Source organism: Ursus arctos, unplaced genomic scaffold (genome assembly GCF_023065955.2).
Source record: "Ursus arctos isolate Adak ecotype North America unplaced genomic scaffold, UrsArc2.0 scaffold_219, whole genome shotgun sequence".
NCBI classification, from domain to species: Eukaryota; Metazoa; Chordata; class Mammalia; order Carnivora; family Ursidae; genus Ursus; species Ursus arctos.
The window spans coordinates 13,303-39,579 of NW_026622896.1; the positions used below are offsets into that span (position 1 = coordinate 13,303).

At 47.1% G+C, this 26,277-nt stretch overlaps 1 protein-coding gene across 1 annotated transcript; it reads left to right on the forward strand.

Annotated features, from left to right (window-relative positions):
- Positions 1 to 25,094, forward strand: LOC130544516 (protoheme IX farnesyltransferase, mitochondrial-like). Its single transcript, XM_057316584.1, has 2 exons — positions 1 to 93; positions 23,648 to 25,094. Exons 1-2 carry the CDS (start codon positions 50 to 52, stop codon positions 23,886 to 23,888), a joined length of 285 nt encoding a protein of 94 aa, XP_057172567.1. The 5' UTR covers positions 1 to 49; the 3' UTR covers positions 23,889 to 25,094.
- Positions 25,095 to 26,277: the final 1,183 nt, after the last annotated feature.

Consider the following 26,277-nt stretch of genomic DNA (forward strand, 5'->3'; position numbering starts at 1 on the left):
TCTTTTTTCAATCTTTTTGCAGTTTTTTGAGGTGCCGTTTGATTCAAACATGAATAGGACAAAGAACAGACCTCTGGTTCGTGGACAGATCAGGTAAAATCATGAATAGAAGTCTCTATCACAGTACTTTTCAACTCTCCCCAAAATGTACTACAGAGCACTTAAAACAGATCTAAGATTTACTGTTCTGTTGTGGGAGTAACTCATGCAATGGATTTCTTTATGAAATTCCATTTTGAAACACGGACTTGTTTCGCTTGGAGGGGCTGAGGATGAAAACATTCCATTAACACAAATGATTTCAGACAAATCCATATAGGGTCTCCGAAGAAAGATCTGTCTGAAGCCTTACTTTTTCAGACAAACTGATAATGCTGTTATCTGCCGAGTAAAGCACTACCCCCATTACTCTCCTTGCTACCAAATTCAATTAAGTAGAACTAAAAGGCATATAAATATTTTAATATCACTAATGGTTAATAATTAAACATTTTACTTCCTGGAGACCTTGAAATTGGCATTTTAAAATATTTTTTTCAAATCCGGTGGATATCATAAGCCAAGAAGCATAAAAAGGACCAAATGGTTTTACTGACAATTCTAAATCAGTGAGTCCTCTCCTCCCATTTCATGGGCAGTGCCCTCACGGAGCGTAAAATGTATTGGGGTAACACTTGTGGATCAGATAATCACAAATATTCAGTAAAACCGTAAAGGAAACAAATGCCGTATGGTCAGAAGTGTACGTAAAAATGACTTTTAATATTAGCTGTTTGGAGCCGTTCAGTCCTTCAGTGCATTTAAAATACCGTTATATTACATTGGGCGATGGAAACATATGAGAGCAGAAATCTCATATCCCCTGATACTCTATTTCTTTTTTTGAAATATAAATAAAGCCATGTGCTGCGTTTTTATTTAAAGTGTCAGGAGTACTTTCATCTGGGTGGAGCTGTTCTAGAAAAGCAAATGCAAGCTCTCTGGCCCATCTCAAAAGCTAGAAGGCGCCCGTGCCGCTGGTCGGATCACAGGGAAGTCCTTCCTGCAGGGAAATCACAGTCTCCTCGAGAACTGGGGGAAATGTGGGACAGGCCCAGCAAGCAGCCCTCAGGCATCTAATGATGATCAGATAAAGGCCTGCCGTTCTCCTAGTATCTCGTCTTACTCTGCCCAGTGTGGTCGTTCCCTGCACCCAGGAAAAGCCGAGTGGACCAGTGCATCCAGGGAGAGGCACACGTGGCCTTGGTGGTTGGCATTGGCCACGCCCGTCCTTTAGAGGAGAGAGGCTGCTGCACAAGTATTAGTCTTGTTAAACCGGTACCTTCATCTTTTGTTTGCAAGATGACCCAGGCAGAATCTCATCTATGATAATAAACCTTAATTGCTACCTAAAGTAGCCTCTAAAAGGGCAAATGATAGGGCTGAAAAAGGGACTCCAGCTTATCTGTAGAGCTGGGCTGTATATTATCAAACAGGTGCAAGGAGCTGTTCCAAGTCTGGGGCAGAAGAACCTTGCCCTGAGAATCATAGTTTTAAAACCGAAGACTTTATATCTCACCGCTTAGTGTTTATTATAACCTAGAAGTGAGTATTTTATAAGTGGGTGGCTGTGGGGGGTATAAGAGAATGTCTCACAGACCATCCATTAGCATTAATTTCTCAGCGTTGGTGGTTCTGATGTTCACAATGGCTATTGGGCATTTACGTGCAAAGCCCAGCCAGTTTATTTTGAAGTCCTCGATTTGGTATTTACTGCTCCATTTGACTTGGGCTGATCCGCCTTACTGAACCTATCCCACTTCATAGAATTCGCGGTTTGGCATATGAAGTGTAAGTTCCCGACGTTATTGACGGGTCTGGGAAGGAAGTCCTTGGACACCTTTACTGATGACAGCTGTTTCTGTCTTTGTACCTAGCTTGGCCTCTCCAGTCTAAAGAAATACTATGAGCATTTGCGTGAATATATATATATATATAAGTGATGGCAGTTTGTTTTGAAAATTTTTACTGAAGTAAATAAAATTATAGTCTAAGGAGTAATATAAGAAATATACTAAATAAATATACTAAGGAAAGAAACATATGCCTGGACCAGTTGTTCTAGTTTTTGGGGTTGATTTTTTGGTTTGGTTTTGTTTTGTTTTTTTATAACCTGGGCAATCAGTACGGTTGTGCACTCCCATGGTTGCCAGTCTCTGAACTTTTTGTCCTGTCTTCCCGAAAAACGTGGCGGGGGGGTGGGCACTGAACGCTTTGGGAGCTGACCCAGAAGATAGTGCTTTGTTTTGGTTTGGTTTGTTTTGCTTGTTTAATTTATTATTTATTCCAGAAAGGGTTAGAGGTATCATAAGGCTGTATTTTAGCAAAGCAGAGACACATATAAAGAAAGTCAGGGTTATAGAAAATAGAATATGCGATAAATGGTAAAAACAAGGAAAACTTCTCCAGTTCACATAGTTAGTAAGGTTGACTGTGGATTTCATTCTGCATTCCCGGTGAAATCACAGCTCCGTCGTTAAGGGTAAGCGTTGCGTGCATTACTGAGATTTAATTCTCCCTGCAGCACCCTGAGATAGATGGGGTTGAATGCCCCCAGTACGCAGGGGGGAAACTGAGGATCCAAGTATTACAGAGAAGCGGCAGAACCAAAATTGGGCCTACTCCCTTGCACTCCCTGCCCTGAGTCCTGTAACAACTACACATAACTGTCTTTGAAAGTCTCTTTGTCCATGAGAAGAAAACACTACTCTTGGGAGACCAAACTTCTGCCTCTCTATTCTTTAACAAATAAGACGGGATCCTTGGTGATGATCTTAGAAGAATGTCCTGTGTGACTTCCGTGGAGGAAGCAAATCATTTTCTGAAGCATCTCTGGGCACAAGCTGGGGGGAATACCAAAGAACAGCTCCTGCTGAGAACCGTTTAGAGTGAATGGCCTTGAAGCAGGTTGGGTGGAAGAAGCTTGTGGCCAGACATATTGGCCTAAGGAGCCTCTCTAGTGGTTCAGCCTCATCCAGGGATTAGAGATTGATTGATTTATTTGAGAGAGAGAGGAAGAGAGCAGGGGCAGAGGGAGAGGGGATCTCAAGCAGACTCCCTGCTGAGCATGGAACGTGACACAGGGCTCGATCCCAGGACCCAGAGATCACGACCTGAGCCGAAACCAAGAGTCGGACGCTCAACCGACCGAGCCACTCAGGTGCCCCTGATCCAGAGGTTAAACTGAGACCATGAAAGAGAGAGGAGAGGGGGTGCCAGTCTCGTCTGTGTGTCAGGCAGTGTGGGGAATGTCGTCCACCACAGGACATGATTGTAAAGTGGCCGTTCGTCCCGGTTTGGCCAGGACAGCCCTGCTTTACCCCAGGATTACTGATGGCGTTCACTCTCACTCTCAATGATGTCCAGGCTGGATGATGACTCTGTGCCACCTGACACAGATGGTGGGGATGGTGCTGATGTTCACAGAAATTCCCGTTTTTTAAGTCTATTTCCTATAAAGGCCAATTGCTTTTTTTGACTAGAGGAGAAAAAAAAAAGCACATGAACAGAAAGTGTATTGTGTCTAAATCAGTTAGTGTGTACACACTGTAACACATACCTCTCTAAATAGCTTTTCTTTTTTAAGATTTTATTTATTTATTTGAGAGAGAGCACGCGTGAACAGGAGAGCACAAGCAGGGGGAGCAGCAGAGGGAGAGGGAGAAGTGGACTCCCCACCGAGCAGGGAACCCAATGCAGGACTCGATCCCAGGACCCTGAGATCATGACCTGAGCCGAAGACAGATGCTTAACTGGCTGAGCCACCCAGGCGCCCCTCTAAATAGCTTTTTAAAAATGACACTCTGTGTCTTTACATTTGCTTATAAATTAGAGAAGATAAGTAAGGTCAGCTAACTGGTTTGGACATTTCTGGCAAAAATGTCATGATTCTGAATGACTTGTCAGGAGAGAGTTGGACTTAGAGCTCCCTTTTGATTCTCTGGCAGAGAATGGAGCATAGAATTCACGTCACACGTCAGGAACTCACATTGAAGGGCGAGTCAGCTCACCTAAGGAGTCAGATCCACAAGTCACGTAATGAAGGTAAATGTCATTGGAAAGTCAGATTCAGTGTGATCCAATTTTAACTTGGTGACTGGAGAAACTTAACCAGCAATTTTTTAAAAAATCTGTATAATAGAAGGCATTTCAGTCTTCAGATGTTTTTCATATGGTAGTCAGAGTCTAGTGAAAAATGTTACCTAACAGACTCGAAGCTTGGGCAAGTCACTGAATTAACCTCTTTCCCCACCGCCTCTCCCTCCTGGAGGGATCGCAGTTCCAATCTTGTTCATCTCACGCCATCGCCGTGCAGGTAACAACAAGAGCCATAAAATCATGCAAATACATGTGCATTATTGGGAAGAAGGTTTAAAATCAAGTGGAAAAAAGCTATTGGTAGAAATTTCACCTGTTTTCAAAATTTGCATTAAAATATAAATATTCTAGCACTTATCAGGCAATAACATAAAAAAGAAATTTAGATTAGCTTCCAGGGTTAGGGAGAAAGAAGCAAAACACTTGGAAAGAGAGAGAACTCAGAAAGTGGTAGGTGTACGTGTTTCCATGGCCATGCCGGTGTTGGTCCGACCACTCAGCGGTGGCGTTACCGAATCCTTCCTTCCCACTACCACCATCAGGACACGTTTGTAAGAGAAGGTTGTCCCAGTAGAGGAGTGTGCCGGTTGCCAGGGTTACTGAGAGGTGGATGACAGGCTCTCCATTGTCTTCGGATCGCGTGGAGGAGGTGGCAGCCCAGGTGCATAAGGACACGAAGTGCTGTCATGAGAAGGACAGTTGACACCACAAATGTACCTCTGAATGCACCTGCCAGCCAGGCCCTGCACCAGACCAGACGTGCAATGGTCCGCACAGTAGGAGGGGCATGCTGGGTGATGAAGAGGAGAGCCTGACCCAGACCGGCGAAGTCCAGGGTGGACTTAGTGGAAGGGTGATTTCTTGAAGCTGAGAACCAGAAAATGAGTGAGAGTTGACCCGACCTATTCGCCTCCACGTTCTTTCTGTTCCTTCCTCCTCTGGCCGCGCCTTTGTCGGTGGTCGCTAGCCCCCTTCTGATCTCATTCTTTCTCTGCAGACGCTGTACTCTTCACTGTCCATACCTCCTGGCCAGACTGTTCTTCTGAGCAGAGACCCTTTGAAAGTCTCTTCTGGGGTGCCTCTGGAGGCATATCAGCTTCCGGATGTATATATCCCAGTACATCACTTCCTCTCCCACGCTGGCTTTGTGTTCATTCACATTGCAAAGCAGGCGCCTGTAAGTCACTCTAGACTTTCCGTCCCACCCCCTTCATCCGACTGTGGGCGAGACTGTGTCTTTCCAGCCCCAGAAGCACCCTGGAGTCTGCCCTCTCGCCCTGCCGTGCTCGGCAGAGCATCCCCAGCTCGCCCCAGTCGTTATAACCGCACCCCAGCTGGTCTCCAACCACTCTTTCCGGCTGTCTTCCATAGCTTCTCCTTCAGTGATCACATCGGTTTCTGGCTTAAAACCTTTGGACGTCTTCTAAACATATTTAAGAGGAACTATTTTATTTTCAGTGCTTTACTGCATCTTATAAGGCCTTTCAGGGTCTGAACCTTCCCGGTCCTCGCAGCTTCACCCCCTCGCGGTGTTCACCTTTACTCATTCATCCCTCTGTGTTCGGTTGTGCCTGAACGGAACTGCTGGTGTTTTCACCTGTCCTGCCAGGCGTGCTGACCTTGCCCCTCCGTGGCCTGGGGAAGGCGTTGTGCCAGGCGTTCCTTCCACTGGAAGGACAGCTCCTCCCGCATTCCAGCAAGGCGGGGTTAGATGTTTTGTCTTGGAGCATGTGCTGTTCTTTGGGCGCCCCTCTTGCTCTGTTACATTGTGTTTTCTTCCAAGACAAAGGTTGAGTCCCATCTGCGTATCTCCAGCACCCAAGATCACTTACATGAAGCCATTTCCTGAGTGTCTCCTCTGTGCCCGGCACTATTTTTAATGCCACGATACCAGAGGGAACAAAGCAGACAAGAATCCCTCACGTCACGGAGCCTGCATTTCAGTTATCACGTCTGGCAGCTCTCTGATGCTTAGTGAGGGATGGGTGCACCGATGGATGGATAGATGGACGGACGGACAGACGTTAGAGAAGTAGAAATGACCTCCCAAGCGAGGGAAATACAGAAGCGGAGACTGAGACAGGAATACTTGGCGCATGGCATCAAGGGGGTGAGGAGGCCACTGGGACACGCGCGAGCGATCAGTGAGGAGGAAGCGTGAGCAGGAGGGTGGGGGTGGGCCGTAGACCTTGACAGACAAACCGACTTTGGATAGAATAAAGCAGAGGTCATGCCAGGCAAGACGAACATGAGGAGCAAAGGTGCAGGGAAGGGAACGCAAAGTAGGTGTTTCAGGATAAAAACATATGACTTGGCCAGACTCAGAGGGAAGGATTTGAAGGAGCCTAGTGAGGAGGCGAAGCCGGGAAGGAGGCTGAGAAAACGTGCCTGCCACACCAAATTCTGTAGGGCTTGGACCGCGGTGTGTGTTGTGCTAGGGCTCTTCAGCGCAAGACGAGAAAAAGAAACAACAGGCCTGTGTCTTGGAAAGGAAGAAAGGCACTCTCCGTTCACAGACAGTGTGACCGTTTACGTGGAAAATTCAAACGAATCTACAAAAAAGCTATGAGAACTCGTAAATGAATGTAGCAGGGGCATGAGAGACAAGGTCAGGACACAGAATCCAGCTGCAGGAAGCTAGGCAAAGAATTCTCACGTGGAACGCAGAAAGCACAAACCATAGATGAAGTAATAGGTAAAATAGACTTCACCAAAATAAAAATGTCTGCTCTCCCAGAAACACTTCGGAAAATGACCGGACCAGCCGCAGAGTGGGAGAAAATATTTGCAAAGCATGGAGCTCATGATGGTCTTGGGTCCAGAATACATACAAAATCCCTAAAACCCACCACCAAGAAAGCAACCCAATTAAAACATGGACAAAACATTCAAACAAACACTGCACTAAAGAAGACGGACATACAGGGTGTCTGGGTGGCTCAGTCATTCAGCGTCTGCCTTCAGCTCAGGTCATGATCTCAGGGTCCTGGGATCGGGTCCCGCATGGGCCTCGCTGCTCCATGGGGAGCCTGCTTCTCCCTCTCCCTAGCTCGTGCTCACTTGCTCTCTCTCTCAAGTAAAATCTTTTAAAAAAATAAAAAATAAATAAAAATTAAAAAAAATAAAGAAGACACACAGATACCAAATAAACGCATAAGAAGGTTTTCAACATCACTAGTCATTAGGGGAAATGCAAATGAAAACCACAATGAGATGCCACTGCACCCCTATGAAAACAGTTAACATTTGTAAAACAGTAATACAAAGAGCTGGCAGGGGTGCGGAGTGCCGGGCATCCTCCTGGGTTGCTGGTGCGAGTACAAAGGGGTACACTTACTTTTTGTAAAACAGTTCGGCAGATCCCTATAAAGCGAAACGAGATTTGCCATATAACCCCACTCCTGCGTGTCTCTGGAAACACATGTCCATGCAAAGACGTGTATGTGAGTGCTTGTAACAGTTTGAATCATGATTGCCGAAAGCATCCTAACTGTCCCTCAGCTGGTGAGTGTGTGTGGGTACAATGATGTGGATACAGTTCCACAGCATTGTAAGTGAAAGATACCAGGGGTTGCATACTGTACGATTCCGTGTGTGTGACATTTTGGAAAGCCAAAACTGTAGGGACAGAGGGCAGATCAGTGGTAACCAGGAATTGGGGGAGAAGGAAGGGGTTTGAGGACAGGAGCGTGAAGGAACTTTGTGAGGGGTCAGAAATAGTTTATATCTTGGTCGTGGAGACGGTTATACAATTGTACATCTTTTTCAGAACGCAGAACTAACCGTACCCCTGAAACGTGTGGATTTTACTGTGTGCAAAACGACTGGGTTTTCAGGGCACTCGGTTTTCCCTGGGGACCATACTGATGTAGATTGCAGAGCATAAGATTTTGGGGTCACCCTGCCTGGACTCAAAATCCAGCTTCTCCTCCTGCATCACCGGGCAGGAGCGTAGTCGTAAACTGCTGTAGTCTCTTCCCTGAAATGGGGATAGCACCCTTACCTCACAGGGTTCGATGAGAACGCGGCTCTTCTTCTAAAGCAGACGGTGAAGGACAGTGCGGTCATCCCTGTGGTGGTGACTCCTTTTTCAACAACCACGTGCTGAGCATCTCTGGGCTTTAGGCTCCGGCTAAATGCTGGAATGTGGCTGACATGACCCAGTACCTGCCCTCCTTACGGTGCTGTGGGGGAGGAAGAAGGTAAACCAGTGAACAAGTAAATTTTAAAAGGTCATTCTAGGTGGCCATCAGTGGTACAAAGAAAATAAACAAACAGGTGACATGGAGCAATTGGTGGAGACCCTTTGAGAAAGAGAAGTAGAGAGACGCTGCATTTGAGGAGTGGTGTATGCATCGAGACCCGAAGGGTAAGGCCGCAGAGAGAGCAGCAGGTGCAAAGCCCAGGTGGTCAGTGGGCCTGACATGGGGAAGAGAACAGAACGGAGGCCGCCGTGGCCAGACGGAGCAGAGTGGTATGGGATGAGTTACAGCCTAGTGAGAAGTCCGGCTTGAATCCTGGGGGCACTGGGACGCCGGGAATGAGTCATAACTATGGGATTGCTGTGATCACATTTATGTGTCTGAAAGAACTCTTCAGAATGTACCGGAGCGTCACAAGAGTGAGCAGAGGCCTGGTACGGGCCCAGGGGAGTGGATGATGGCATGGACCAGGGTGGTCACGGCGGAGGTCAAGTTTGCTGTTGCTCCATTCAGACTGCAGGCTGGCCGCCATTGCCTGCAAGTTCGCTTGAATTGTATCTGCTTTTCAAAGCCTTTCCATCTCTCCTCCCACAAACAAACCCCGCCCGTCCCTGCCTCCCTGCCTTTGCTTCTCCAGTCCACCTGCCTTCTGGAGCTTTCTGTCTTCCACAGCTTCTGCATGTCCCTTGAGGAAGGTCTCCACTGTCTGCAGCTCTCTCCACCTTTCTTAAATTCTGCAGCCTCGGTACAGGCACCGCATAATTCGTCAGGAGGGAGAGTAGGTAAGCAGACAGGAAAACTGAACTCCAGAGAAGTAGCAGCCCCACTGTCCCGTTGAGCGCTCACAGCCACCACAGCAAAAATACACGGCTGTTCAGTCCAAGTGCCAGTGCCTGACGTTCCTACAGAGAGGACCAGACCCCTGCAGGGAGACAGACCTCTCTAGGAACCCCCATCTCTCCTCCCCTGGGAGCCATAAAAGCCGAACGGTCTGAACACCCACCTGTCTAAATACAGGCCTTCCTTTTGTTCCCGCCTTTTGTGGAACTCAGTGATTCTCAAACTTGAGTGGACGTCATTTCCCAGAATTGGACATACGTAACCTTGCATGCACTTTCTGGATCGCTGCAGGGAATCCTGAAGGCTAATTTTGAGTATAATGTATTTTCACCATGGGGCTGACCTACATGAAAGAAACAAACGGCAGCCCCACTGTGTTTCCAGACTGTGAAAGTGCACGCAGTCCTGTGACGGGTCTGATTTCCAGCCTCGATGCTGCCTGCCCTCTGTTTCCCGAGCGGCCACCGCAGCTTCGTTGTGCAGCTTCGTTGTTTCCGGTGATGGAGAAAGTAACGTTCAATGCATTTAATAAACGAGCAATAGTAAGATAATGGACGGTTTTCGAGAAAGCCGGTTACAATATGCACACATCCGTTACGTTTTAGGCAACAGAAACTTTCTGCAGTTGTGTTGAGAATCAAAGGTAAAAGTCTTTATAGCTAAAATACCATCTAATGAGGATAAAATCTGTGAAATTACACTATCATTTGTTTCATTTTCCCAAGGAGGATAGAGAGGACGGTACTTTTAATTATCACTTTTATCGCCTACATAAAATGCCAAGTCCGTATATCGAAGGTTCTCACTCACCACTAATAAAAGAAAGACTGTCTTCCTTTATCAGCTCTTGGGAAAATATGCTTTTCCTAGTGGATAGAAAGATGACTTTTTCGTTGTTGTTGGTTTTTTTTTAATACTAAGATGACATGTTTAAATCCATCCTCACTCTTGCAGGCCCACAAGAAGTGATTACTTCCTCTGACTGTTCTAGAGAACGCTGTGGCCTTAATAATTGCAGGTGGTTTAACAGAAACATCCTTTTGTAGCTTCTGTTTACCAAATGTAACTCCTGTGGAAACATTTGACCCCGTGGCTTTCTGTGCTTTTTACTTCAGCCCTGGGGCCTTTGTGGCAGAATTATTTATCAGTCTTTAATGGCTTGGGGACCACTTGATGAATTCGAGCACAGTGTACCTCACATCACTGAGGAAGAATCCCGGAGGCTTGGGGCTAACCTCGGAGTCCTGGTGCCTTTGGCTGGAGAGCTCTGGCATCACCGTTTGCCTCTGAGGACGCCTGGAGACAGTGGCTCCGGAGGGTCTCGGTGGCGCGGTTTTAAGATCTGGTATTGGCGCCTCACCACAGAGTTTATCCCCTGTGAACTTGGAGCCAAATGCCTCTGTTCCCCTGGGGCTGTGTGTCCGCACGGCCTTGTCACAGCCTGAGCGAGCCACAGCTCCGTAGTCTGGGGCCACGTTGCTGGTAAGGAACTTGTCACGGGCAAAACCAAGAAGTGTGACTCCTCTGAGCCTCTGTTTCCTTTCCTTCCACCCCTTTCCATGTCACGGGTACCCAGCACTCTGGGACTCCTTCCACTCACTGGAGCTCCCTGGCTACTTGCCGCCTTGGTCCTAATTGGGTAAAACGGATCTGGTAGTTTGAGGATGGCCAGGGTGAGGGGTCAGAGGAAGAGGGGGAGTTAGAAGGGGACTCCCCAGTAGTTCTTCTAAGGTGCACCTCAGATCTGCTTAGGAGGACCGAATCTTTTTCCATAGCAGATAATAGCTGCTGGAAGTCGACACCTGTTTTTTGGCGGTTGTTGGGGACCCCGTTTCTACCTGTGGTCCCCAAGCTCAAAGACCTAGAGACCAGCTCGACTGAGAGCAGGTGTTGGGCTCAGACTCTCCCTAGGGTCTCTCTCGTACCTTCTGACTTCATATTTGGACAAGTGGTCCTTCTGTCTTGGGAGAAAAGTCTGCTCAATCAGGTGCTGCATCTGGTTTTTCTCTTACTCTCCTTATCGCCAGACTTCTGGGAAGGATGTCCACCTCCGCTTTTCTCCGCACTTCCAACTTCATTTTCCTCTCTCGGCACCTTGGCTCTTCTGATCCCGCTTTGGCTTGAACAGACTCAGCCCCTGGGCGTGCCAGCGGAGTCCTCTGCCCCAGTGGCACAGCCTCGTGAGAGGGAACAGAACTGTCCAAGCTGGGGCCAGATGCTTCATCCCGGGCCAGGGAAGGGGATGCAGGAAAGGTAGAGCAAGGGGGTGCAGGGTGGGAGCGGGGAGTCACACGGAGGACCGAAGGCTACTCCTTGCACTGAGCTTGAGCTTGCTCTTGGCCAGACGTGCGTCTCAGGCGCTCATTCTGCTTTGTCGCCTTCTAGCTGTGACCCACTTCCCCCACGCCCATTGGACGCACTTTACGTCAAATTCTTTCCGCGAAGATATTAGATTTGATATTTACTGGGTCTTGCGGACGTGCGCATCCTCCCTCGCAGTCCTCCGTGCGGAGCCTTCCCCGGCTCTGCCGAAGCCAGAGTTTCCTGTTTTAGGTTCTCTTTTAGCTTCTGTTTGGGTTCCGTTTCTGTTTTACGTTCTCTTTGTTTTCAGAAAAGACAGAGGGTTGCAGACACCTTTAATCCGCCCTCTTTGCCTATTTTGAGGTCCCTCAGACTGAAATTTCTAATGTAGCCTAAACACGTATTTTTTTCTTAAGCAATATCCTTTTTCCTGGTCTGTCCTAACTAAAATGAATTGTTCTTAGGAATGTCAAGGTCTAGTGTTTCCTCTGTATATTTTAGAATTAAATAATTCCTTTGTCTAATTCAATTCATTAAGAATTTATTGATTACCGATAATGTTACCAGCACTGGCGAGTTCTGTTTTTATGATGCTCAAAAGGCTTATAATCTGGGTGAAAAAATTAGCCAGATGCATAAAACACTTTGCAGACGGCCGGGGCAGCCCATCAGTACTCACTGAGTGAAACAGGGCAACTGGGACAAGCAAGAAGGGCTCTGGGAGTTCAGGTGAAAGGAGGTCCGGGTAAGGACAGCCTGGACAGCGAAAGGAGGCCGGGCCTCCTTCCTTGTTATTTTGAAACGCGTGTGTCTTTGATGACCTGTCCTGGAATTAGCCGTTTTCCAGCTCGGTGATGCCGACAGGGAAAGAAGGCATGTCCCCGTTCGTTTTTCCAACCTAATGGATCACCTGGGAGGCTGCAGGAGGGAGAGATAGAAGGATAAGAGTGGGCGGAAAGGTTATTGAGACAAATGAAAACACCGGGGTCGGGGTCGGCCAGTACCTGGTGTTTAAATAAATGACGAAGGTGGAGTTTTCGAAGTGAAATGAATGGATTGTTTAGTTGGCGTGATTAACTTAAAGAACGGGGTTTAGCCGAAGCATTATAGGGATTTACAGGGGACATTTTTCAAATTTACTGAAGGTTTTACCAGTAAGCACTTAAGCAGATGTAAACATTTTGCAGGCTGCAGGGGAGCTGTGAATATTATCCATCACCCAGGCCCACGGGTCCGGCAGACAAGTACCCAGGCCAGGCGAACGCTCCGCGGAGTTTCTAAGGATTGTTATGATTCGTCTCTGGGTGTGTATATACTGCAAGTGTAATAAGAACATAAACATTTTACAAGTATGGAAATTTTTTTTTTTTTAGCGTTAGCCAGTCATTTGAAGTGGCAGGAAAGACAAATTTGGTCTCCACTTAATAATCGTGGTGGTAAGGTAGAGAATTGTGTTCTGAAAATCATTCCACGTGACGAACCACGCGGGATGAAGAGCCAGTAGAAAGGTTGTGTACACATTGTCATGCTTTGCCATGGCAGCGGGTGAAAGAAGGGAGCACTGGTGTTTTTTGGAAGCGAAGGTTCCTTTCTCTCATTGTCCTAAGGAAGAAGAAAGCATTTACAGTGACTCGGAAGCACTGTGAGCTGCGAACATTTCTCATCAGCCGTCCTGGGGATGGGGGAGTCTTCAGTTCCCATATCCCAGCTTATAACCAAAAAACATTGAGATATTCTCATAAATATACATACGAAGAGTTAACTGTCACATCCTAGTAACCCGGTCAATCCCTTGTGGCCAGTTGAGCAGTAAGTCTTAGAAGCCAACACCTTTTATGAATCACCTGGAGTCAGTGAGTCTCACATCCTGTCACTTTCTCTCTCTCTTCTCACATGAGACGAGCTGAAAAGATTGACACGATGAAACGCCCTTCCCGTTGATTGGTGGGGGGTGGTCTGAAGGTGGTGTTTGTTCCCTCTTGGGTGTGGTTTGTAAGGGTCTGTCTCAGCCAACACTGGGGGCACACCGGCCTTGGAAACAGGGAACAGAAAGATGAATGGTCCAGAGTGCAGGCCCTAAACCTGTTAGGATGTGGTGGGATGGGCAGGAGAGGCCGCAGATCTGTCTACAGAAGGACTGAGACTCCTGTGAGAGCCAAGGGCATGCGGACCACCCGTGGGCCAGGGTGGGGGGCAGCAAGGAGAGCAGGCTGAGGGGAAACGTGCTTGGAGGACTTGTTTGGATGTCGAGGCTGTATCTCAGAGGCTGGGAAAGGAATGGCCACACCAGACTGAAGAAAGTACGGGAGGGGTCAGTTCTAGGGCAGTGGAGCCATGTATACTTCGTAGCGGAGACCTTTCACCTTGGCTGCTGATTGCAAAATGGTAGCCGACGGGCCAGATTCTGAAGAGACTTTTTTTGTTTGTTTGGCCCACTACGCTTTTCTACTTAAAAACAGCCAGCACTTAAAAATAGAAAATGTTAACGTAAAGCCCCAGGTTTCTGGGCTTTTTAGCACGTTCCCACATGGTATCTGCTGGTCAGACCTGAGGACCAGTTCCCACCATTCGTCACCACCCGTGCTTCTTCAAGGAGGCCCCCTTTGCTCCTTTACATCGCCAGCCTGGTCCCTCTGGACATCCCTGCGTCTGCAGACACCCCCCTAGGCCACAGGCTCCGGGGGTAGCATGTGCCTCCAGGTTCTCTCCAGAGCTGCAGGATGGGTAGTGTTATTCCCTAGCCTTCTTACAATTGTGTTTTATTAACGCTTTCCAAAGACTCCTTAAAATTCAGTGACCCTCACTTTATGGAGGTGAACAAAGCCGCCTTTTGAAATAGAATCCTATAAATTAAAAGGGGAAGGGGTTAAGAAAATTAAACCATCTGGCTCAACCAGGGAAAAGGAAAAATATCGAGGTGTTATGGGAGCTGGGGGTAGTGGAGGAGCTCAGGAGTTTGAGAAATACACTGAGACTTGGTTTCCATGGATGGGACCAAACTACGGCACTCTCTCCTTGAAAATTCCAGTCTTCATACAAATAGGTTATCCTTATTTTAGACTGAATGGAGGTGGCATAACTCAAGAGTCCCCATTTGCTATATCCCTGAATTAGAAGGTCGCATCACATCTCAGAGGTCAACAGTGAGTAAGGCTCTTCACTCCCCCCATCCCTGCCTGTCTTGCTTATCTCCCTCCTAGATTAGTAAGATTCCTTCAGTTGATTTTCAAACTCATTCAGCTCAGACCTGCTTTGTTGTCTTCCTTGGGGGGGGGGGGGACTTAATATAATGCCACAGCCCCACATCCTGAATATAGTCGTGCCAAACATATGTGTTTATTCTTGAATTTCTCTTAAGCATTTTTTTTAAGAATTATTTATTTGAGAGAGAGAGGGAGTACATGCCGGGGGTGGGGAGGTGGAAGGAGAGGGGGAGAGAGAATCTCAAGCAGACTCCCCGCTGAGCATGGAGCCCATCATGGAGTTCAGTCCCACGACCCTGAGATCACGACCTGAGCCAAAATCAAGAGTCAGACACTCAACCGACTGAGCCACCCAGGCGCTCTTAAACGTGTTTTTAAATTTAATTTTTAGGCAGGTTACCATCATTATTTACATAATTGATAGCTTTTCCAAAACTGCTATAATTAATTTTCTCTTAAAATATGTTTCGTGTCCACCTTTTCTTCACCTGTTCCTTAAATTCTGAATTTTCATCAGTCCTTGTGGTATCTGTAACTTGAGTCTTATTCAGAAATAGAAAACTCCTGAATAAGGTACTGGGGAGACATTTTCAAAACAGTTATCTGTAGAGACTTTCCCCAAAAAACTCAGGTCAGATCTCAAATGTGGGATTTATACAGGAAACTAAAGCTAAATTGGCTTGGTTTGATTAAGGTTGGGGGTTTTCTTTTGTCCTTCAAAGGAGATTTTATTTTGTAATTTAAAAACCATTTATCCTAGCAGAATGACCAAGAAGTATGAGATTAATTTTTGTATAAACCAATTACCTACAGAGCTGCTTACAGTATAAAGCCTTCTTGACTTAATGTAATGTTTCGTAGACCTCTCCAATACATGAGTTAAATAGAAAGACCACGTCTGTCCAGTAAGTTATTTCAAAGTCAAGTAATCTAAGTTACGTTTATTAAGTCCAATAAATAGTCATCAAATTAAAGCTTGCATATATTTTTTTTCTCACTTGTTCCCAATTTCTACAGAAAAGTCCACTTCAATAGAGCCACTAAGGATTGGTGCTTAGTAAACAAAGAAATATATTACTTTAAAGGAAGAATAAATAATCCATAGAAATGTGTGGACACATTCTCCTTCCTCTAGTCTTTTTCTTTTCGGGAGTAGCCTTGGGCAGGAAAGGCAGAAGGAGAAGCCCACCCGTGCACTGATGCTCGGTAGAAAGATATCTCAGTTTGAAATGTAATTCAGTTTTGGATATGAGTTGGGAAATAAATCATTATTCACCTCTCAGCATGAGCCACGAACCTATTTGCCTGCGTGAATGAATATGAAAAAATCATTTTAGTTCAATGGCTAGATTCTTTTTTCTGCCACAATCCTTCCTCCCCCCCATAGTGCTGTTTCCCTTATTCATCCCTTAATTCTGTTTTATTGAAAATTAGAAATTGTTTGCAATACCATCACACCCCATTCATCTGCTTTGCTCATCTTCTCCATGTCAGTTATCTCTGGTGATAACCATTTTCAGAGATACGAATCTCCTCTCCTTAATAAAGGCCATTACAGTGTTGCAAATACGCGAGAGCACCAACATTTGGGGGAGAAAAGCGTTTTTCATGTGATCCAGTTTTTCCTGGTGCTGGTTTATTTTAATTTTTTTGTAATTTGATAGGATAAAGTTAAATTCTTAAAGTTATCATTGCCATTTTAATCATTATTAGAAAATGCTGTGCAGGGCGCCTGGGTGGCTCAGTCGGTTAAGCGTCTGCCTTTGGCTCAGGTCATGATCCCAGTGTCCTGGGATCGAGTCCCGCATCGGGCTCCCTGCTCAGCGGGGAGTCTGCTTCTCCCTCTGCCCCATCCCCTGCTCATCCTCGCTCTCTCTCTCAGCCATCATACTTTTATAACTTACAATCGAGAGACATTCTTCAGTCCGTATACATCTATTTTCATATTCTAATGCATATCCATATGCCTTCATAAGTTTGAAAAAAATAAATCAGTGGGAAAAATAAATCCGTGGGAGCTTCTACCTCCTTTCTATTCTATTTAGATAACGCCGTCTCATTTTGCCAGTTCTTCTTGTAGCCGATGTGACAGTTTGAGAATTCATCGTACTTGTGTTTGTTTAATGTCTACCTTCCTTTTGAGACTAAACATCGCCGTCTGTTTTGTTCACTGTTATATACCCACACTTGGCATAGTGGCTGACCATACCAGCAGTGAGAGAAATGGTAATAAATGAACAAGAGACCACAGGAACGCGATGTGCGCATTTGGTGAGCACTGTGCTAAGTGCTTTATTTACGTTCCTGCATTTAATTCTTAACTCTGAAGTCCTCCCATTCTACAGATGAAGAAACTAAGACCAACAGGTTAAATAATTTGCTCAAGGTCATACAGCTCAATGAGCCAGAGCCCCTGCCTTCCCCGCAGTCTTGTTCCTGAGCCTTTTTGTATAAGCCACTTTGACGTGAGCTCCAACCTTGCCATCAAAAGAACCCTAAGACACCCCAATTTTACAGTTGAGGACACTAGGGATCAGAGAGGTTAGGTAATTTGCCCCCTTTTACATAGCTAGTTCAAATCAGAACTTGAACTCAGACCACCTGATTCCTGTCCACCATGCTTAGTTATGCTGCTCTGTGAAAACCAGAATATCATACAACTACTAAAAAGAACATTAACACATTTTAAAAACATTTTTGGTATGAAAATGTTGCAGGAGACACAATAGTAGAGATAGTACAGCGAACCCCAGCAAACTTGTCACCCAGAATCCACAAGATGAGCAAGACATCGACATGCTTGCTTCATCTCACCCTTGTCGTGGCGAAAACTCTTAGCAGCATGACTAGATTAAATCAAGGTAGATGGAGCAGAGAGGCGGGGGGACGTACCTGTAGTTCGTCAGTGAGCGAAAACAGCTAGGCTGCTGCCCTGTGTTCCTTCCACCTAGAATATGTCAAGAGACACATGTCAAAAGACAGCGGGAAATGGGCGACCTACCCAGGCCAGCTGCTGTCAGCACCGGCGGTGGAGTGGAGATGGAGGCCTTCTGTAGGCTCAGCTTCCGTTGGCTTGGCCAGATGTAGGCCAGATGGGCCAACCCCACACTGGTAACGGCATAGCGGTGAGTCTCAGACACTGGCAAGCCTCCGGGTCACCTGGACCCCTAACGAGTCCCTCAGTGACGCTGATGCTGGGGGTCTGGGGACCACACTCCGACAGAACCCCAGACCCCACCAGGGAGAGTTCCATCTCGGCCCAGGGAATCCCAAGGAAGCCTGCCTGGCCTTTCTTCTCGTTTTGCTTCTAGAAACCAGGCCTCAGAGCAGCACTTGAAATGGAAGCCACCTGCTAAGGAATTCAGATGATAAAAAGGAGCAAAAGGACTATGGGAAAAAATGTTTAAGAAAACAATTTAAGCAACATTTTAAATAAAAAATGATAAGAAGGGAAATAACTCTGTGTGTGTGTGTGTGTGTGTGTGTGTGTCTCCAGGTTTGGGATACGTTCCAAGACCCATCCAGAAGTGGGAGAGAGCAGATGGGTTTTTTGATCAAGGGCTGAGCACTGTGATTGGGAGGAAGAGTATATTGAGTTGTTGACCTAAACTAACAAGAAGTCAGTCTTCAGCAAAATTATCCTTCCAGGCTTTGAGACATAGCCCAGGCTTTTATGTGCACTAAAGCAGAAAATCATAGTTGTGTTTCACTGAGATGAGAAAGGAACACGCTTGACTAATCCTTTTCTGCATCAGAAGTAGATCTCTTTATTAAAATGGCTAAATTTGGGGCGCCAAACAGGTGGCTCAGTGGGTTAAGCATCTGACTCTCGTTTTCGGCTCAGGTCATGGTCTTGAGGTCGCGAAATCAAGTGGCACGGCAGGCTCCACGCTCCGCACAGAGTCTGCTTCTCTCCCTCTGTTCCCCTCACCGGTTACATGTGGGCGCTCTCTGGCCCTCTCTTAAATAAATTAAATCTTAAAAAAAAAAAAATAGATCTCTTTATTAAAACTGCTAAATTTAAGCAGCTTTACTATCACTGTGATTGTTCAAGATTTCATGGTAAATCAGATGCAGAGGCCACTTGGGACACACTGTCTTCATCCCAGAACCATCTCTGTTGCTCGTGTTTTTCCTGCTTGCAGTGGTGGCATGGCTCACCGTTCTCTTCCTCCCAGATGCCCAGTGCGACCTTCTCTCGTGAGGTGAGGGAATGCTTGTCTGTCTTCGCTGGTCCCCAAGGCAGGCCGAGGGGTCCTTGTGAAAAGCACATCTGGTCCTTTCCTTCCCCTGTTGAAAAAGCAGAGAAAACTTCTTTGACCCTGCATTTGCCCAGAGGCGATGTTCAGATAGATGTCTCAGCCTTTCCTTCCCGGGGCTGACACCTCCCGCCCCTTGTGCAGCACCCACTCCCTGAAACACTCCTTTCCATCCTTCCAGCTCCTCTCCCGTCCACCCAGCACTTCTGGCTAGAATCCTTCCCTGCCCACCCCCAGTACCCACACGCTGTCCATTAGTGGTCCCAGAGTGCCCCTCTGCTTAACTGTCTCATTGCAGTGTAAGTGCCCCCAGGACAAGGACCATGTCTGTCTTGCTCCCCACATTATATCCTAGGCCTGCCCATGGTTTGTAGTTTTGTTTTGTTTTTTCTTTTTTAATATAGTATTTCCCATTGTTTTCATCTCAGGAAATGCAATAGGAAATTAGGCTCTTTCTACTACAGGGTAAACCAAAGGAGCTTTTAAACCCACGGGAGGCGGCTCCCAGCAGAAGGCAACAGCCTAAAGGCTCCAGCCTCCCCAGACCCTCAGCAGACCCAAGAAATCAGAATCAGTAAGTCATGTTACAGCAACGTGCCCCCACGTACCAGTTGGATCAAATGAGTGAGCCAACAAGTGCGTCCTGAGCACAGATCCTGTTTCCAAGTTACTTTACTTGTATAGTTGACCCTTGAACAACACAGGTTTGAACTGTGCAGGTCCACATATATGCAGATTTTTTTCAGTAAATCTCTTGGGAAAACTTTTTGGAGACTTGCAACAAAAAACAGACGAACCACGTAGCGTAGAAATTTCAAACAAATTAAAAGGTGAGGTATGTCATGAATGCATACGTATATATAGATACTAGCCTATTTTGACATATACCATCAAAAATATACACACATCTATTAAAAGTTAAAATTGATCAGAGCTCATACACAAACATTGGCAGAGTGCACGTGGTGCCATTTGAGGGGAGAGCACGGTAAACAATGGAGAACATGCAATATGGAATCACAGCTGCATGAAATTAACTGCTGTCATAATTTCGTAACCACCTCTCATCGCCACTGTGGTAGGTCAGGTGTTGCGAGCATCCGCTTAAAATGCCGTGTCTGTCGCTGATCGTGCCTGCACGAGCAGTTCATCTCTCCAGTAAAGCGCGCATCACGGTAAAGAAGGGTCTCTTGCAGTTCTATCAGTAGTGAAGTCTGGGCGGAGTCGAAAGTTACATGTGGATTTTCTCTTTTTTAAAATTTTTATTTATTTATTTTTAGAGAGAGCGTGTCCGAGTGGCAGGGGGAGGGAGAGGAAGAGAGAGAGTCTTAAGCAGGCTCCATGCCCAGCTCGGAGCCCAGCTCAGGGCTCGATCTCACGACCCTGAGATCATGACCTGAGCCAAAATCAAGAGTCGGATGCTTAAGTGACCGAGCCACCCATGCAACCCCTGGATTTTCGACTGTACGTTGGGGTCAGCACTCCATCCTCCTCACTGTCTAAAGGTCATCTGAGTCTCAGTTTCTCATCTGTGAAATGGGAATAATCCTATCTGAGTAAACATGTTTTACTTTGTTAATTTCTGTTTTTGTTTTTAACGCCATACCCAGTGTTGATACAGTTTCTAGAAATAGGCTTTCTCGTGTACTGCTGGTGGGAGCGTGACCTGGCCTAAACCCTCTGGAGTATAGACTGGTGGTACCAGTCAACTCCCTAAAAATGTGCCTGTCGTCTGGCTTAACTATCTCACGTCTGGGAATTTACTCTCAGAATTTACCCTACTCAGAACTATGAACTATAGTCTATGAGACACTTAACACCCACGTTAAAAGGGGAAAATATGAAGTGTCCAGGAGGGGTATGCTGATTGAATTAATCGTGAAATATTTACAGTAGGCCACTACGTAGCTATTAATGACAACGATACAAAAGAATCCCGAGTGGCACAGGGAAATTATTAAGATATACTGAAATAAAGTAAGGAACAATATCACAGCTCAGTATGTTGTTATTTTTTAAATAGATACCTCCCTGAAGAAAAAAGATGAAGAAGATATAAATCCACGTGTTTCACTGTAATTTAGAATTTATTTGTAATCCTCTGTAGTTCCAGATTTTCTGAAAGGAACAGATAGGATTTCAATAGTAGATGTTTTAGGAAAACAAAAGCCATCACAGGAAAATACACTTCGCAGAGTTTGCAGTTGGACACCTTTGCCCATAATGTGAGAAAACTGTTCACCGATTCAGGCCTTCTTGTACCAGGAGGAAAAATGTGTCCCTTGAGCCTCCAGGTACCAGGGATGGTTGCGGCTACCTGGGTAAATAGCCTCCTTTTTGCTTATGTAGCTTGTCAGTCTCCCCAGTTTCCATCCGTGCCCCCGAGCACACTGATTGAAACACCAAAATTAAGCCTCATGATTTTCTGGGATGCCTACAGGGGTCAGAAACTAAACTTCCATGTGAAATTGCCTATCTCAATAAATTAAATTCATGTGTGCTTTTCTAAAAGGGCTTTTCATAACACTAATACCTTTGAATCCAACTGGCTTCCATAGACCTAAGAGAAGGAGCGAACAACCTTTTTTTTTTTTAACACAAGGTCCAATTCAGGAAAAATAAAAATGTTTATGAGCCACATTTTTCTCCCACCCAAAATCTCGCTTTTTACGGTCCTGTAGGAAAAAAAAAAAAAAAAAAAACAACTCTGTTCTTATAAGCTATAAACGACCTTATTGCAAGAAGGACAACAGTTGTAACATTTTCACTGCTTCTTGGCCATCTTTTTCTGGGCGTAGGTGAGATATAACAGCCCAGAGCCATCTTCCTGATTTTTCTTCTGGAGAGTACGGCCGTTGAGTGTGGTCGTGGGCTTTCCCTGGCAGGAGCAGAGGCACTGGTGGGAGTTGTCAGGGTGGGACAGACTGGAAGCACAGTCAGGATGAAAGTTCAAGGGGGCCCAAAAGAGGGACCCCGTGCTCCAGAAGAGGTAGCCAGGAGGCAGGGTGGAAATTCACCATCCCTATGGAGCATGCTTGAACAAGCACCTTGGCAACAGTGTATCTGCATATGTTCTCTTCTCCATCAAAACTTCTCTCAGGGCGCCTGGGTGGCTCAGTCGGTTAAGCGGCTCAGGTCATGATCCCAGGGTTCTGGGATTGAGTTCCACATCGGACTCCCCGCTCAGCAGGAAGCCTGCTTCTCCCTGTGCCTCTGCCTGCTGCTCCCCCTACTTGTGCTCTCTGTCAAATAAATAAATAAAATCTTAAAAAAAAAAAAAAAAAAAAACCCTCCCCCTCTGCTGGGTTCCATCTTCAGGGCTGGTGTCCACAGGATCTGATCTGATCGAGTGGAATCACTGAGCCCCATGCAGTTGCCTCAGAGGTGGAATTATGGCCTCGATAGGAGAAGGTTTGAGGAACCTCCTCGGGTTTCTTAAGAAAGAATAAATAGGGATGCCTGGGTGGCTCAGTCGGTTAAGCGTCTGACTCTTAGTCTCCGCTCAGGTCTTGATCTCAGGGTCATGAGATTGAGCCCCACGTCAGGTTCCGTGTGGGGTTCCACGCTAGGTTCCATGGTGTGGTCGTGGAACCTACTTTAAAAAAAAAAAAGAATAACCAAACATGCATATAACCAGGAGCTTATAGATCCTCCAATTCAGCTACGCTCTCAAAAAGTCTTTCACAAGATTCCACACAAAGTCCACCTTAGAAAGTGGGCTCTGATGAGAATCAGTCTTGGACTCCTCACTGCCAGTCGAGAGTTGTGTTTGACCGTTTTCACCGCATGCATAACATCATAGGACTCCCCTTGAAACCCCATGTCTCTGAAACCAGCTGTGGCAGGAAAGGGAACTCAGCTGAAGTACCCTGTCACCACAGAGCCGCCCCCTGGTGTTTCACGGTTGGCACCACGCTGGTCCCATGCTGAGCCTGTAATTCATTACAGATAGATACACCCAGACACACGATCGTTATCCATTACTGCTAATGGGGTGATGTTTTTAAATGAAGTATAAATACAGGGGCAGAAGGGCTTCCAGAATTAAGTCACTGGTTTGTGCCCAAACGATACAGTATTGTGTTGCAGGTAGTTTATCAGTAGCTGTCAGGTCCCTCGTACTAACTGGAAGACGGAACCCTGGGTGGCTCAGTCAGTTAAGCATCTGACCCCAGGGTCCTGAGATCGAACCCCACGTTGGGCTCCCTGCTCAGCGGGGAGCCTGCTTCTCCCTCTCCCTCTGCCTCTCCCTTGGCTTGTGGTCTCTCTTGCTCACTCTCTCAAATAAATAAAACCTTAAAAAACAAACAGAACTCTGTCCCAAGCAGGCACTGGTCTGCTTCCACCTCACTTCAGCCCGTGGGGAAGAGCAGTGAACCATCTCTGCCATACGGATGAGCAAAGGGACGCTCATCGTCCCACAGCCACAACACAATCTGTGTGCCGATCCAGGGCCTCTAACCTCGACTCTTCAGCTTCATTCCCAGCTGGCAGATGCAAGAGGAGCAGCCAGAACGCCTGCAGACACAGTCCCTCCTGGTTTTAGGTGTCACAGAGAGGATGCCGCATCACGGGGAGGAAGGCGAGCCGCAGGCCTCCCAGGTCACCCCACTGGGCAGGCGGATGGTTCGCTCCGACAGCTCTGTGCACCGCGTGGTTAACTGGACCGGAAAGTGATTGCTCTGTGTTCGCTGCTCTTTTTCAGCCCGTTGCTAGCTGTGACCTTTGCCACTTGCTGCGCCGTTCCAGGAGTTGCCCTCCTGACCTGGGGGGTGAACCCCCTCACGGGAGCCCTGGGGGTCTTCAACATTTTCCTCTATACGTGCTGCTACACCCCGCTGAAGAGGATTAGCATCGCCAACACGTGGGTGGGCGCCGTGGTGGGAGCCGTCCCGCCCGTCATGGGCTGGACGGCAGCTACCGGCAGCCTGGACGCTGGTGAGTAGCTCGCGTCTGATGGGTCCCCTTGCACCCGCAGTTCACGGCCTGGGTGCGGGAGCCAAGCCGTGCGTAGCGCCCTCTGCCGGCGAGCACTAGCACTGCTAGTCAGGCGTTTCCTCCCCGGAGCCCCAGTTCATGCTGGTCCATTTAATTCTGCGCTGATTCTCTTGGCGGATGCGGCCGTCGGAAATACTGTGAATGCAGAGCCCGAGGGCGACCGTGTGGTCCGGCTTCCAGGCGAGCGCGTGCTTTCCGGGGCCGGGAACGTCTGGGGCAGAAACTAAAGGAAAAGCAGTAGCTGCACAGCTAAAATGAAAAGCAAGTTCCTAAAAATCACGAATCAGGTTGGGGCTGATGATTCCTTTGGGGTGTCCCGCATCGCGGGGAAGTGTCTGGGACCAGGCCTCCAGCTCTCCTCACGGCGCATGCTCCCTCGTGGGCTGCCCCCCCCCCCCCGCATCAGCTCTTCCCTCCCCCACAGCCAGGTCGTTCCCTCCCACCCGCTGGTGAAGGAGCAGACCTATTTTCATTAGTTTCTAATTTATTTTTATATGATTTGCTTTACTTGTTCGTGGTGTCTACAATAAAACCATTGAAACACATCTCCTTTTTGGTGGTATGTCACAGCAAAATTTGTGGGGTGAAAATAGCTCATTTTTACCATCTGTAAGAGAAGCTTCACAGTCTAATTAGCCAAGTAATTAGTGTTTTTGACCAACACTTAGGAAGGAAGTGGTGAGGTTTCCTGCAATATCTGTAAGTACATATTTTTCACATGAGAGATCAGAAGGCAGTTGACCATAAACCATTGCCCCGTAAGCCACATTTCTGAAGCTTTTCATAAAAGCCCTTACGCTCTGACTTGGCAAGCTTGCAAAGGCGATTGCACCTTTAGAATGATCGTCTCTTAGAACGGTTTTAATATCCTGTAAATGTTGGAGTTTCATGAATCTACAAATAAAATATTCTAGAACGTACATGCCCTTTTGCTCCGTGATAAGCCCCACACCAGAATCTCGTCCATGTGGGAGCTGTGGCAGCATGGCGGTGAGGAGCGAGCACTCCGGAACAGGGGTGCCTGATTTCGGACCCCAGCTTCACCTCTCATTAGCCACCTGTCATGACGGCCTTTGGAATGTTCTAGACTTCTTTATGCTGCTGTCTCCTCCTCTCCCATGCAGTCCCTTCTCATGGAGTTGTCATGAGGATTAAGTGGGTTATTATTAATTAGTCCTCATTTGCACAGTAGATGGATTCATACAGATAGAGAAAGGTCTTAAGATTGTATTGATTTGCAAACTCGGAGCAATATGTGATTGTTACCAGGTTTGGTGGGAAAGGCCCCTGGGTCCTTAGTGACGGCTGTCTTGGGCGAGGGTGGAGAAGGTGGGAAGCGTGGGTTTGACATCCCTAGACTAGATGGTGTCTGAACTTCCCCCTCATTTGCACCTGCATACCACCAAATTCCTGGTCAGATTCCTCCTCCTAGTTCTGCCTGGAGCCCCAAGCTTGACCCAAACTTTTGTCTCCCCTAGCCCCAGTAAAACCTAGCTCTCCCCTCCTGTACCTCTCCAGACCTTTCTAGTGATTGCCCAGACGTCCAAGGTGGGGCCCCTGAAAGCAGCCCCCCATCTGCAGCGATGCGGTGCCCCAAGTCACCTGCCTATCTGATGGACACAGCCCCGTACCCTGCCGGGAGTGCCGGAACCTTATGCAGGCTCCTCAAACCCAGCCTCAAGGAACCGGGCCCCCACAACTCCCTTTTCTCTCTGGGAACTCCCAGACAGAGTCACGGCTGGGGCCGAGTATGACAGCCCCGGAGACCAGTGTCACTGGAGATAGGTGGGGGCCTTCGGTCCAGGGCCATGCAGAACTTGGTCGCCTATGGCATCTGTCGGTCACCTAGATTCTTGGTGAGGGTGGAGGCCTTTGTTGTCCTCCCAGGAGGTTCCCTGGAGAGGATTTTGAGCCTCGGCGTGTCTTGGCTAGAGCTCATCCCCAGAGGCCAGAGAAAGAAAGAACTTTGCAAACGTCTTCCCACTTAGGACTACACATTCAGGCAGGAGTCCTTACGTGTTCAGGGACGGTGCGGGTTTGGCTGAAATGCTAATAGTCATACTTAAAATTTTTTAAAAAATTTAAATTTGGGGTACAGTCATTCTGTAATCCAAATTCAGTCATTTGTATACAGATTCCTTAATGAGGGATAGCTAAGGGCCAGACTTAGGTTGCAGGGTAAAAATGCATGTTTATCTTGAAAAATGAGACCCCATCACCTACCTGAACTCAGGCAGAGCCGTCTGAAACAGATTGGTGTCACCACAGACAGACGTTCCTCTGGCGGTTGACCTGTATTACATCCTTTTTCTTCAAATCCTAGAGGCGCAGGGCAGG